Source organism: Pogona vitticeps, chromosome 1 (genome assembly GCF_051106095.1).
Source record: "Pogona vitticeps strain Pit_001003342236 chromosome 1, PviZW2.1, whole genome shotgun sequence".
Lineage (NCBI taxonomy): Eukaryota > Metazoa > Chordata > Lepidosauria > Squamata > Agamidae > Pogona > Pogona vitticeps.
The window spans coordinates 84,079,689-84,094,046 of NC_135783.1; the positions used below are offsets into that span (position 1 = coordinate 84,079,689).

Below are 14,358 nucleotides of genomic sequence, written 5' to 3' on the forward strand. Positions count from 1 at the left end.
ACTAATAAATCTGTGGCTGACTGAAGGTCATGCAGTGACCTGACTAGGGCCTCCCTGCTCAAAATCTAGTACTCTGATAATTACACTACACTATGTATGAATCTTCTGGAGATTGTTCTGTTATTTAATGAGAATCTTTTGCTATATGTTCCTCTGTAGGCTAGCCTTGATATGATTTTGTGTTCTGTGTTCTGCAATATTCTCCTTAATTATTGATGCACCTGAGTACACCAATAGATATTGTGTGACAGCTCAATTTAGTGTTCCATAAGCCAACCCAAAATATAGGCATGCTCCAAACCAAAAAATTTTACAACTTTGAAACTGGACCTCGGATCAACACCGGACAGATGTAGCAGACAGTCTGGCTTTGCTCAATGCCAAATATCAGGACATTTGGGCAAACAGTCTTCCAGTTATGATTAGAGAGGGGGTATTCATATTCATACCTGAATACGAATACCCCTGCAGCATCCACTCATAGGTCTGACGGCAGCAGCAGCCTCGGTCAGCCTTCCAATTGCTTCCAGAGCGCCACTCTCTTTCCACTCATCTAGCCACTCCACATCAGTGCAGGGAGACCTGCCCTCCCTCCCCCTGCCTGGAGTTGGGTAGATGAGCAGAAAGAGAGTGGCACTCTGGGAGCAATTGGAAGGCTCACTGAGGCTGCTGCTACCAGCAGACACAGGAGTGGACAGCCCAACCCCAGGGGCCGGACCCTTGTTAAGTCCAGCTGTGCAGAAGTATTCGTATACGAATATGGATACCCTCATCTGTAGTTATGATTCTTTAAAAATTAACACTGTTTTACCCCCTGTGCAGATACCAGCAACCTTCTGTGTTTACACATTTAAAACAAATATGTTGAGGAAAAAAACTTGTTTCCCTTGAAAGAGAATGGTTTTTTTAATTATTATTTCGAAGGCATTCAGGCATCCATGGCTCTAATACAGATTTTTTAAATTGCCATATTTCTAAGGGAGAAAAAGCCTGAGTTCCTGGGCTTCCAAACTGAAAGGCAGTTTGACACTTGTTGAAAAACAGCCCTGACAATTGCTTTATTTTTGGGTGAGATGTGGTTAACTGATGAAAAAAAAGGAGTCAGATTCTGGAATTTTCCCTTGTGTGGTATCACTTTGTGAATGGTAGTGAGCAGAAGAGGGTAACTTGTAGACCATCTTGACTACTGCCATTGGTGTTGTCAACATCCAAGCTGCCCTTTCCAGTAAAGCCTAGCATCCCTTTTTTTCCTGCTGGCAATGCATGCTTGATATTGTCCAGCAATATTGGTCCATTTCCTGACTTCCTGAATCGTGGGTACAAAACCACAGTATCCCACATTCATAAAACAAAGTGTTTTTTTTAAAGAATTGAATTACATAGTGGACCGTTCTCTTGCTATTTCAGTCCTGCACTGGTACGTTGTGAGTACTGTAGTGCTAAAAAGAAGGCATGTATCATCTTGCCTAATTCCATGAAATATTTTCTGTGTGCGTGTACATGTGTGTGGTTTACAAGGAAAAAAATTGCTTCCTCTAGTTAACAGCTATCACTGTTTTTCTCCTAAGGTCAATTACTACCCACAGTTTTTAAATCTCATGCTTGGGGAATCTTGCATACCCTCTTGGAGATGTTCAGCTATCGCATGCACCACATCCAGCCTCATTACAGAGTGCAGCTGCTAAGTAATCTTCATTCCTTAGCTGCTGTGCCCCAGACAAATCAGAACCAGCTTCATCTGTGGTGAGTTTTGTTTCTACAAATCATAGTTCTTGTTTAAACACATCCGGAAGCCAATGCAGAGAAACTGAGTAAGTAATGGGTTTATATTTATGTGGACTGGACAGATCTACAGTTCTATGCAGAAAGGCTGATTCAAATGTTACAGCCCCTATACTGGATACTGCTGAAAAAGAAGTGTTTAAAGAGGGAAGAGGGAATTGGGTTATGGTGGAAATGATCAGTTCTGTTTTTTGTTCCTGGCTGCTAAATTGTGATTTAATAAGCTGTCAACTGTGCACCTAAATGAGACCATTGTGGAAAGTAAATCCTAGAAGATTCTTGGAGCCTGTACTATGTACATTCAAACTCACATTTTTGTATGTGTGTGACACTGGGTTAGTTCAAACCTCACAGTGACCCAAAGATTATTGCAGTGTTGAGCAAAGTGCGCCCCTGAGGCTGCATGCTCCCAAGGCTGTTTTTGTGGTCCCCAGCCCATCGCATTTCCCTGGGTGACATTTGTGGAGTCATGAAGCCTCCAGGGGATCCTGGTGGGGAAAAACTTGGCACCTGGAGTTGTCGGAGTTGCTCACTCCTAGTTTATCATAATGGGAATGAGTCATTGTAACACCTGAACTCACCTCCTATCCAATTTCTGACATGACCTCAAAGAAGAGATAGGAAGTTCTCAATTCCAAACAATGGTGTGTTTGAAGCAAGCCGACTTTATATTGCTCTGAAGATTAAACACCATGTGAAAAGACAAAGTGCATTTAATAAAAAAACTGAAGTAAAAGCTTTTGCTGCTGCTTATGGCTGTGCTGGAAGTCAATGTACATGGGTTCTCACTGTAGCCTATCATGATAACTATGTTTACCTGTAACATCCAAAGCATGTCACCGTGTCTGTTAAGCATTTTTCAGTAGCCATCTTGAGGGAAGAGGGTTACATTTTAAATAATTCCCAAAGAAACAAATTGTATTTCCTGGTCTGAGTGTAGCACTGATTGTGTTTTAGATAAGATACTTAGGATGCACTTTTCATCGCTTCTTTAACTTTATCTTTACAAGTTTGTTTATAACCTTTGCTGATTGCTTGAATGTTCTGAGAGAAGTTAACTGTTTCCAGTGGAGAAATGGAAGAAGTTGTCTTTTGCTCTGAAGTCTAGTTCTGTTACTGAATCTGTGTACCATTCCAAGTGCTGTCATTTTAAAGTGTACATTCAAACATATACTGTAGGGCATAACATTACAAAAATACGGAATATGACTATAACAAGCACATACATCCTGGGATCGTTTGAGCTTTCCTAGTTTTAGCTCTGTTTTACGCATGAAATAGTCCTATTTGTTCTCATTGAATAGCACGGATTGTGACTTCAGTTAATGGGAGAAAAAGTATTGTGAATGATTGGAAATGTAGATGGTTGTTTGAGATTGAATGTCTATAAACTAAAATTCTGTGTGTTTCTGTTCTGTTTGCAATGTCTTCAGTAATGATTCTTGAAGCAAGGTGTTTCCTACTTTAACTTCCTGCAATTATCATAAGAGATTCCATTTCTTCCTAAAACAAAATGTTCTCTTTATAGTGTTGAAAGCACAGCTCTGCGACTAATTACAGCCTTGGGTAGCTCTGAGGTCCAGCCACAATTCACACGCTTCCTTAATGAGCCCAAAACAGTCCTTTCAGCAGAATCAGAGGAACTCAATAGAGCACTCATTTTGACTCTGGCAAGAGCAACACACGTCACAGGTAACAGTTATTCTTCCATATTGTCTATTAGAAGAAAATCCACTACAGGCATTCTAGCAAGAGTCAACAGTCCATGGGGAGATCAAATGATCATGATAGATTTTTTAATAGCCAAAAATGATGAGGCTGGTTTAGCTGTAAATATACAAGTACCAACATACTTTTAGTACCACCATTTAGTTTAAACTTAGAGCAATAGAATAGGGCTTAGGCTGCAAAGAAAAGGACAATTATTTATTTATTTATTTCTTAAATTTATATACCACCCCGATAGTGGAGTGCCCTATTCTGGGTGGTTTACCGCCAGGTAAAACAAAACAGGTAGGAAGAGCTCAGAAAAGCTGGGGAGAGAATGCAAAAGGTTCCACTGGTGCTTAGGAGTAGAAATGGTACAAAATGGGTGCTTCTGTCCCAGCACCCTGAAATGATGTGAAGTGCTTTGGGTCCCATTGGAGTGGACATGGCCTTTTAGGGGCGCATGCTTCCTCTTCCATTTCTGATGCAAGGTCAGGCCAGCAGAGTGCCATGACAGGAGGGAGTTGAAATGGCATGGGGATCAGAGTTGTCCAGCTCTGGCTAAAATAGCCAGGTGCCATTATACGATTTGGACTGTTCAGTTGTTCCATTTTTTATAGATTCAGTAACTGGAAGTGGTTCCGCTGTTTGCACCCATTAACCAGAATGGAGAATTAGCTGTAAGAAAATTAAAAAGGAATAAAGTTCCCAAAGTGTTAGCAACAAACACACAGATGGCGTCAGTAGAGTATCAGATTTCACAGTTCCTCAGTCTTGGGTATATGTTTCAGCAATTAGAGTGAGTAATCAATCATGTGTCCTTGTCTGTTTTTAGATTTTTTCACAGGATCAGATTCCATTCAGGGGACATGGTGCAAGGATATACTACAGACTATCATGAGCTTTACTCCTCATAATTGGGCCTCACACACCTTAAGCTGTTTTCCAGCTCCACTGCAGGTACATTTTAAAAAATATAATTGGTGTGTGAGGGAGGCAGAGCGAGAGCACTTCATTATCAAATTTACACTCTAGTAAGGATAGACTGATGAATCTGTTGAACTGCGTCATATTTTCCATGTGTTCATTAGGAAGTCTGTTTTTTCCAGTGTTCACATGAATCAGCATTTTTGACCCTTAAAAGTGGTTTTTAAATATGTACAGTGGTGCCTCGCTTAACGAGCGCACCGTATAACGATTAAATCGCATAGCGATCCGTTTTTTCGGATCGCTAATGCGATCGCACAACGTTTTTCCCATAGGGAAAAATTCGCTTTGCGAAGACCGGTAAGCGTTTCGCTTACCGATCTTCGCAAAACGACCCCCGCCGATCAGCTGTTCGGCGGCCAAAATGGCCGCCGGAAGCCGGGAAATGGCCTAAAATGGCCGCCCGCAGCGTTTTCGCGCCCTCGTTAAGCGAGGCGAGGGCGCGAAAATGGCTGCCGGCCATTACGAAGCTTCGTTAAACGGTGAGTATTTGGTGAGTATTTGGCCCATTTGGTGAGTATTTGGCCCATTTGGAACCATGTTTAATGCGTTCTAATGGGCTTTTCTGTACCGTTTAACGATGCTTCAGCATAGCGGATTAACGGATTAACCTCGCTATGCGAGGCACCACTGTATTTAAAAAGGCATTTTATACGTAAAAGGTAAAGGTTCCCCTTGACATTTAGTCCAATCATGTACGACTCGAGGGCGTGGTGCTCATCCCCGTCTCCAAGCCACTTGTCCAAAGACAAGCCACTTGTGCTCTGGAACTCTGCAACTTCCCCATGGTTGCACAGGCTGGCTCTTTTCCCAGGAGGCACAGTGCAGAATCAAACTCCGAATCTCTGGCTCTGCAGCCAGATGCCTAAACCACTGAGCTATCCAGCCAGCTTCAAATACCTCTACTGATAGCTTATTAATTATGAGGAAGTTGATGATTACTTAAGAGGAAGTTACATGATAGGTGGGATGGGGCTGTTGGTTTATGGATGCTGGAGGACAACTCTACGGGTGTTAACTGAAAGGGAGTCTCCACATATTAGAGCAGTGGTTCTCAACATGGAGTCCCCAGATGTTCTTGGAAAGTCCCAGAATCTCTTGTGAGCACAGATAGTGGTGAAGGCTTTTGGGAGTTGCAGTTTAAGAACATCTGGGGACCCAAGATTGGAAACCACTGTATTAGAGTATTTGCAGAAATAGCCTCCAAACATTCAAAATGTGCGGCAAATGAGTTCTTTTGTTTTGTATTCTTTGTTGGAATGAATAATCTTGAACTATCATATTTTAAAGCTGATGTGGGGTAGCCATGGAGTAGTTCTCCATTTTTGGCTGGGTATGTAGAAGGAGGGGTCACAATAAGGACTACACAATTCACAGTTGTTCTAAACATACTTCAAATAAGAAACATCTCAACCTCTGCCATCTGCATTCACATAATGATGGCCTTATGCTTCCATGCATGCTTTATGAATTGTAACTTTGTTCTATGGAAGTGTGGACTAAAATTCACAAAATAAGCAAGCAAACTTTTTTGCAGACTGGTTGATAAATAAAATGTCAGAAGTGAAGCATGGAATCTCCCAAAAGGATCCCAAAGGTCTAGAAACTGTCAAGATTAAGAGGAAGCAAGAGGTGTTGCCCAGAATTCTGTTGGGATGGAATTAATTACATTAGGGCTTGCTACACATGTAATTTTAGAGTGCAGAGTTGTCTGCCTACAATGGCTGTTACCCCATATTGGGACACTTGGCCCCTTTCTAAGATAGAGACCAAATATAAAGAGAAACATGGTAGCCTTTCTGAGATAAATCCATTTGTTAGCATCTATTGGATCAGTGGCTTTTCCATAAATCTTTTCTTAACAGACCCCATTCATTCAGCTGTGATTAGCAGTTGACTTATTTAATCATATAGATAAGCTGAATGTTAGATTGTATACTAGGAAAAAAGAGCTACCAATAAAGATAACAGTATCTATTGCTTAGAACTCCATGTGCAGGTTATATAAGATCATCCCCCTGTTCCAAGGTCCAACTTTTCAAAAGCTGAATTAATGCACTCTAACGCCTATATTTACAAAAAAGTGGGTTTTGTTTTTGCTAACTACTAATTTCTTATTCATTTATTTGAAATATTTATCTATCTTTTTTTCTTGCCAGAGTTCCAGAAGGAGTTTGTAATGGGCATATTAAAATTATTAAATGTTAATTATTACATTTAAGCTCCTTTAAAATATTGTTTAAAAGCAGATCTAAAACATTCTCCAAAAGCAAAATTTAAAACTAAATTTAGGAAAATTTGGGAAATGCAGTTTTGACTTTCCCCCTAGAGTCTCAAAAGGGATGAAGCCAAGATGACTTCCTTTGGGAGGGAATTCCATAACTGAGTTCCTACTGGAGTGAGAGCCCTATATTGCATATTCACCAGCATAGCCCCCTGGAATTGTGGGTCACACGACAGACCACCTGCTGAGAATCTTGGAGAAAGAAGTCAAGGCAGACATATGAGACGAGGCAGTCTTTCAGATATCCAGGCCCCAAGTCCTTCCGCTGATAACAAAATTACTTTGTTCTAGGCATTCTTCAAGCAGAATAATGTACCTCAGGAGAGCCGCTTTAACCTGAAGAAGAATGTGGAAGAGGAGTACCGAAAGTGGAAATCCATGACCAATGAGAACGACATCATCACCCACTTCTCCATGCAGGGCTCTCCCCCTCTATTTCTTTGTCTCCTCTGGAAGATGCTGTTAGAGACCGATCACATTAACCAAATTGGTTATAGGTGAGTCACCATTCTTCTGCGGCAACAAAAAATCAGCATTTTTCAGTGGCACAAGCATTTTGGTGAGATTGTCTCTGACATTGTAGCTGTGTCTAAAAAGGTGCTGGCTTGTAATGGCAGCTTAGAAGGGGTGTTTATATACAGTGTTCAGCATTATTAAATCAACAGTGGCCCTGTTACCATTGATTTTCTTTCTCTTGTGTCTTAGAGTACTGGAAAAAATTGGAGCCAGAGCTTTGGTCGCTCATGTTCGGACATTTGCGGATTTCTTAGTCTATGAATTTTCAACATCAGCCGGGGGCCAGCAGCTCAACAAGTGTATCGAGATTCTCAATGACATGGTGTGGAAATACAATATTGTCACGTTGGATCGGCTGATACTGTGTTTGGTAAGGAACTGTGAAAAAAATGCCTCCCTTTGTTACCACTTTTAAAAGGAGTAGTCCAGTTCCAATTGACGTATTCTGTGGTAGCTTCGGCGAGTAAAAGGGAGTGTGAACCAACCACGGGATTATGTTGAGCTCCTGATTTATTAATTCAGGAAGTAGGCAGATTCATTTTTGGATTGATGTGGAGGCTATCTGGTTTAACGCTTGTCCAAATCCAAATCTTCATTCAAAAATTCAAATCTTTGTGCCTTCCAGTGACTGTCACTGGAAATCAACAAGTGACTATAGTGGTTTTTTTGCTTTCTTTTTCTGTTTGTCAGAACTGAATGACACTTGTAGGCATGTCTTGTCTAATTTCAATCAAATAAGAACAGAGGTTTTATGCTACATTACTTTAAATGTTGATGTCTTTTAAAAAGGAACTGCTTATAATTTCATTTCTTAGAAAAATTGGATAAAATTAATATGAATAGTCTGCAGAGTTCTTCATGTATATAGTGTGTTTTGTGCATAAGCAGCCTTTACAGAATCTCCAAAAAGAGAAATTGTTATCCCACTGTATTTTTCTTTCTGGGTAATTTTTCTGAAGATGTGAGCACAGAAATGAACCTGGGTAAGAAAGCTGTAAGAGTGTGAATTAGCACAGTGCTTTGTATGGAAATGGGATGTTCAGATTTAGGGGAGGGGTGATTACTTCCCCTCTATATCTCTCCCTGGTGGTTTAGTGACGTGTAGAAAATGGCATGTGGGGTACAGTTGTCCCAAAGCAGCATTTAAGAAGGAGCAGCACAGGGGTAAAGGACAGAGTTCCACAATTCCACCAAATGTTCGTGCTCCCTAGACACAGAACTACAAAGGGGTTCTGAACACTATAACAGCACTGCAATTTATTGCATCTGCTATCTCTCCCAATGGACATTTGGATTGAACAGCCTTAGTTAAATCATTCACTGTGATTAGAAAAAGTTGCCAGTCATAAAATTAGGTCCACCTTTTTGTTTTGTTTTGTTTTCCCTGCTCCCATCCACCCCATCACTCTTTTTATGTGGAGAACGTGGGGAAAAATTATAGATTTTTGAATGTTTCCTGTTCTTCCTGAATCCAAATTGTTAATGAGTGTTCAGAAGTTTTCACATTTGATACATTCCAACTTGGAGGAGTGTCACTTTACCTGAAACATTCCCAAATCTCTCTGAATTTGATTCAGAGTTCAGGACTCATCCAAATCCCAAGCATACTGCTAGCAAATATGATACAAAATTTCTAAATCCCAAAGGAGGGTTGAGCAATACTTCCTTTTGTTCCAGCACAGAAATAAAGTCTTAATCTTACCAGTCTGTAAAATAGTTGTAACCTTCTTGATTTCCTCATACAGGGAGAACGGTAGGAAACAAACACAACTTGCACCAATGAGAACTTATGGAGGTCCAAATGATATTGTTATGAACTGTGAACAGGAAGGCTTATGTGTTGTTTTTTAGTTGTGAATTCTCATGGTAGATTTGTCCAATCTACATAAATATAAACCCATTATTTCATTATATTGTATGTTGTGTTGGGGCTAAGGATTCTTAGCAATTATATTCATATTAGAATTCCACATATTAGTAGTAGTTCCCCTTGACATTTAGTCCAGTCGTGTCTGACTCTAGAGGGCGGTGCTCATCCCCATCTCCAAGCCGTAGCACCAGCGTTTGTCCATAGACCGTTTCCGTGGTCACGTGGCCAACGCGACTAGACATGGAACACCTTCCCACTGTGGTGGTACCTATTTATCTATTCACATTTTTACATGCTTTCGAATTGCTAGGTTGGCAGGAGCTGAGACATGCAACGGGAACTCTGTTGCGTGGATTCGAACTGCTCATCTTTCGACCTTGCAGCGCCACCACGTCCTATGGCTATATTTATTAAATTCTTTATTTGTTTATTTAATATGTCACATTTCTCCAAGGACTGGGAGCAATGCTGTGAAAATATTTGGCTTCATTCTTTATCTTAAATGGCTCCAGATTCTTTACCCCCTCCCACATGTGCCAAAATGTTCCTAGTATACTAGTGTAACCAAAAAAGTTGCCTTGTGATTTTCTGTAGTATCCTTTTCATGTCTTTTTTTGTTTCAGGCAATGCGCAGTCACGAAGGAAACGAAGCTCAAGTGTGCTACTTCATTATCCAGTTGCTCTTACTTAAACCGAATGATTTTCGAAACAGAGTGAGTGATTTTGTGAAAGAGAACTCCCCAGAGCATTGGCTGCAGAATGACTGGCATACGAAGCACATGAGCTATCACAAGGTACTTTTGCTTATTACTTCTTTTAGCTCATTGTGAAGTGCTTAATTGATTGAGGACTTAAAACGAGAAGATCGCAGCACAGTTTATTCCCTACATACTTTTTTGTTTGGTAGCACATTTTGTTTAATAAGATTATTGTACTTAGGTTATTACAAAATCATGGAGAGAGAATGAGAGTACGCTGTATTTCTGTATTAAAATTGAATTAGGAGAGTTGCTTAGAAACAAGAACCTCTTCTGAGAAGTGCACACAATCTCTGAGCAGGGAAATAGGAGCTTATTTAGGAGACTTAAGGGAACTAAGATAACTCTTAGCACCTGCAACAAGGCAACAGCTGCATAGCTATAAGGAAGCTACTGAGATGAGTAACTAGGAGTGAAGCACATACCTTCATGTTTATGTGCACAGATTTCACTGCTTCAAAAAACCCATCACTCTTTCCCATAGCAGAAACACACAGACATCTTTTTGGGCCGCTGAGGTTAAAAAAAATCTGTAGAAGTATTGTATCGTGGTGTGGGTTTTATACTGTAGAACAGTGGTCCCCAACCTTGGGCCTCCAGATGCTCTTGGATCACAACTCCCAGAAGCCTTCATCACCACCTCCACTGGCCGGGATTTCTGGGAGTTGAAGTCCAAGAACATCTGGAGGCCCAAGGTTGGGGACCACTGCTGTAGAACATTTTTTCCAGCTACAGAGCTGCAGATGAAGCTCAGTTTGTGCTAGCTTTTTTACAGTGTTGGTTTTCACATGTACATAGGTCTGTAGGATTTGGGGGATCTGGATCCAGAGCATTTGAATTGAGAAGAAAGTGTTTGAAACCTTATTAAAGCAAGGGGGCTATATGAATATTTGTATGTCTTTTCCCCCCCCAGAAATACCCTGAAAAGCTATATTTCGAAGGGTTAGCAGAGCAAGTCAATCCTCCTGTTCAGACCCAACACCAGTACTTACCTATCTACTTTGGAAATGTGTGTCTTCGTTTCTTGCCAGTATTTGATATTGTGATTCACAGATTTCTGGAACTCCTTCCAGTATCCAAGTCACTAGAGACTTTGCTGGATCACCTCGGAGGCTTATACAAGTTCCACGGTAAATTCCTCACAGAACCATTTTCACTTGCTATAAAAATCACTTCTTTTGCAGAATGAGTTGATGATCTGTTCCCAATGAAACATGAATAAAACGTATAAAATTTAGGAAAAGGAAGTAGTAAGTCAGTAATCCTAATTTTAACAAGATACTGTGGCAACATAGTTTCTGCTTATTTCTACTGTGGATATTCTTCAAACTAGATTAATAGCTAGTGAGAGTCTACTGAGGTGTTTTACTCTAGCTGCCTATAACCATATCCATAGCAATTGTAATCAGGAAGTGTTTTTATGATTTTAACTGTGTTTGAAAATAGAGTCATTTTTCATCCTTTACTAAGGTCTGTCACCAGCAGGGATGTGATTCTCATGTTTTAATGAAAGGAGGGGCGGGACATAAAGGAGGCTCTTTTCTCATTTTCATGTTTTTTTTTCATTAATTCCCAAAAGAGATCATGAGAGTGTGAACACATCCATTCTCTTCTTGGCAGATCGTCCAGTAACGTACCTGTACAACACTCTGCACTATTATGAGGGGCATCTCCGAGACCGCACAAATCTCAAACGGAAGCTCGTCCATGCCATTATCGGCTCCCTTAAAGATAATCGGCCACAGGGGTGGTGTTTGAGTGAAACCTACCTCAAATGTGCTATGAATGCAAGAGAAGATAACCCATGGATCCCTGATGATGTTTATTATTGCAAACTAATTGCAAGACTAGTTGATAATATCCTTTCTTGAAAACCAAGATGTATGTGCATAGAATTATCAGGCTGTTTTATCAACCCTGTACTGCTCCATGCATTCATAGTTTGTTTTTGTTTTTTGTTCTGAAGAGCAGGGAGGTACCACTGAGAAGTAAGTACGCTATGCATGATTTCAGCTTAGCATTAAGTCTGTGTGTTTTATGGGAAGTCCTATTGAGTTGCATGAGATTTCTCAGTAAGTAAGCATAGGACTAATAGGGACGTGGTGGCACTGCGGGCTAAACCGCAGAAGCCTGTGGTGCAGGGTCAGAAGACCAAGCAGTCGTAAGATCAAATCCACACGACGGAGTGAGCGCCCGTCGCTTGTCCCAGCTTCCGCCAACCTAGTGGTTCGAAAGCATGCAAATGCAAGTAGATAAATAGGGACCACCTCGGTGGGAAGGTAACAGCGTTCCGTGTCTAAGTCGCACTGGCCATGTGACCACGGAAGATTGTCTTTGGCCAAAAATGCTGGCTCTATGGCTTGGAAACAGGGATGAGCACCGCCCCCTAGAGTCGAACATGACTGGACAAAAATTGTCAAGGGGAACCTTTACCTTTATTTATTTATTTGTTTGTTTGTTTGTTTGTTTGTTTGTTTTATTTAATTTATATGCCACCCACTCTACCCAGAGGTCTCTGGGCGGCTTACAATAATTAAAATTCAATACAATAAAATGACTAAAATACAATTAAAATACAATTAAAATACAATTAAAATTGCCATCATCAGGACCCACAGTTGTTATTTCAATTAAAAGGCTTCTGGAAGAGGAAAGTTTTGACCTGGCGCCAAAATGTCATCAACGTTGGCGCCAGACAAATTTCAGTTGGGAGGGCGTTCCATACCTTTAAGCATAGGACTGCAACATATATGAAAAGCTAAAATAGCAACCACAAAGAAAAAAAACAACACCAATTTTCTATTAGCAAGTCACTTTTTGTTTATTTAATGGGGGGAAGCATCCTCGGATTTGCAATATGCTGTTTTATTTACTGAGGGATACATCCATGTCTGAGTTACACTGTAAAGCTGAGAAACAGGATTGGATCTTCCACAAGCGAAACCTGAGAGCCTCGTGCCAACAAAGGATATTACCCTTCATCAGAGGAACACATTTGGAAAGGAAGGGTGTGTGACAGAACAATGGGAGTGGGGGAGCAGGAGCCAGCAGCTGGCTCTGAACAGCAAAATGTCTTGGCCCAGTCCTGCTGAGGCCCTCACATTCGAAAGCTCATACCTTCCCAGAGAACGGCTGCGTTCCCACTTCATCTGACAGCTTATTACCTTAATTATGCTCACCAATGGCTGGCAAATCGCCCAGTCCCTTCCCAAACTGTGACTGGAGGTTCAATGAGTTTCCTAACCCAGCTGCCCATGCCCTCCATGTCACTTGTGTCGAACTCATGGCGTTGGCTGTTCCAGGAAAGGATGTGGGCAATGCCCTTCTGAATGTTGTGCTGAAGAGGTATGTGGAAATTGTGCCTTAGGGTTGGGGGGGGGGGTGGACACACATTATTTTAGAGTTAGAGAAACTCTGTTGTGGGAAACAGTATCTAATAGGGGATCAAAACTAGCAAAGATTTAAATTTTTAGTAGATTTTCCCCAAAGTGGTTGTATATCTTTTGAATGCCTGGGCCTGCTACTAAGTTCAAATGCATCTTTTTTTCTCCTTTTCCTTATTAATAGCCAGCCCCTTGTGCCCAGAGACAATATCACAGCCTGGATGAACGCAATTGGACTGATCATCACTGCCTTGCCCGTAAGTCATCTCATGTTTGGTTAGCCCAAGCTACAGATAGGAAAAATAATGGAAAAAATAGGTTAGGATTGCTTTTTTAATTACTTTCGGTTTGGTTTATTTGCTTTGTTCCTATAGTTACTGCAGTCTTTAGTGTCTCCTTTCTTTCGTATTGGAATGTATATTGAACACTTCCAGTCTGTGGGCCATTGTTTTGTTCTCCTTATTTGTCAACACAATCTTGCTAGGATTTTGATAGATACAATCTCTGTATCATATCTGAAGATCTAAAAGCTGCCTTCTGCTCTCTGAGCATACCTATGTGTTACTTCTAAAGCATGAAAGATAGAAAAATGCTGTTTTCTCTGAAAACCAAGGACTTCACTGCACACTGGAATATCCCTTTCAACCAAAGCTGAGTAGGTCTCACATACGTTTTGATTGCTGATATGTACAAATCATATATACTTCTTCCTTCAGCAACACTGGGGTTAGGGATGCTGGATCTCTGTGCAGTTCAAAATTATGCCTCTAAAAATGTGTAAACAGTTGATTAACACACACACATACAGAACGGTTCTCTCTGTCAGAATTCTCTTCCATAGCGTTGACAATCATTTCCATATAGTACTTTCTGTAATGAGCCTTAAAGGTACTTATGGCTCCCAATCTAGAAGCTGAATTAGAGATGTTGTGTTTGGGGGCAAGTAAACTACTTTGATACCTTCAGTATTGAAGTCATGGGGTTCTGGGTAGCCAGGGTAGGTGGGTGGGTGAAAAGATTCGGGTGAAAATGTGTGTAATCAAAACTGTGCTGCTCTGACCCATGTAATTC

At 40.8% G+C, this 14,358-nt stretch overlaps 1 protein-coding gene across 3 annotated transcripts in view; it reads left to right on the plus strand.

Moving 5' to 3' along the window:
* Window positions 1-14,358, plus strand: part of MED23 (mediator complex subunit 23) — a 51,501-nt gene that overhangs the window by 32,557 nt on the left and 4,586 nt on the right. For all 3 annotated transcript variants that reach the window (XM_020815542.3, XM_020815543.3, XM_020815544.3), the window contains 10 exons: window positions 1,569-1,743; window positions 3,311-3,474; window positions 4,325-4,449; window positions 7,052-7,257; window positions 7,466-7,646; window positions 9,770-9,940; window positions 10,818-11,034; window positions 11,525-11,761; window positions 13,084-13,249; window positions 13,472-13,544. In XM_020815542.3, coding sequence (XP_020671201.2) covers window positions 1,569-1,743; window positions 3,311-3,474; window positions 4,325-4,449; window positions 7,052-7,257; window positions 7,466-7,646; window positions 9,770-9,940; window positions 10,818-11,034; window positions 11,525-11,761; window positions 13,084-13,249; window positions 13,472-13,544 — 1,715 coding nt within the window. The remainder of the gene's footprint in view (window positions 1-1,568; window positions 1,744-3,310; window positions 3,475-4,324; window positions 4,450-7,051; window positions 7,258-7,465; window positions 7,647-9,769; window positions 9,941-10,817; window positions 11,035-11,524; window positions 11,762-13,083; window positions 13,250-13,471; window positions 13,545-14,358) is intronic.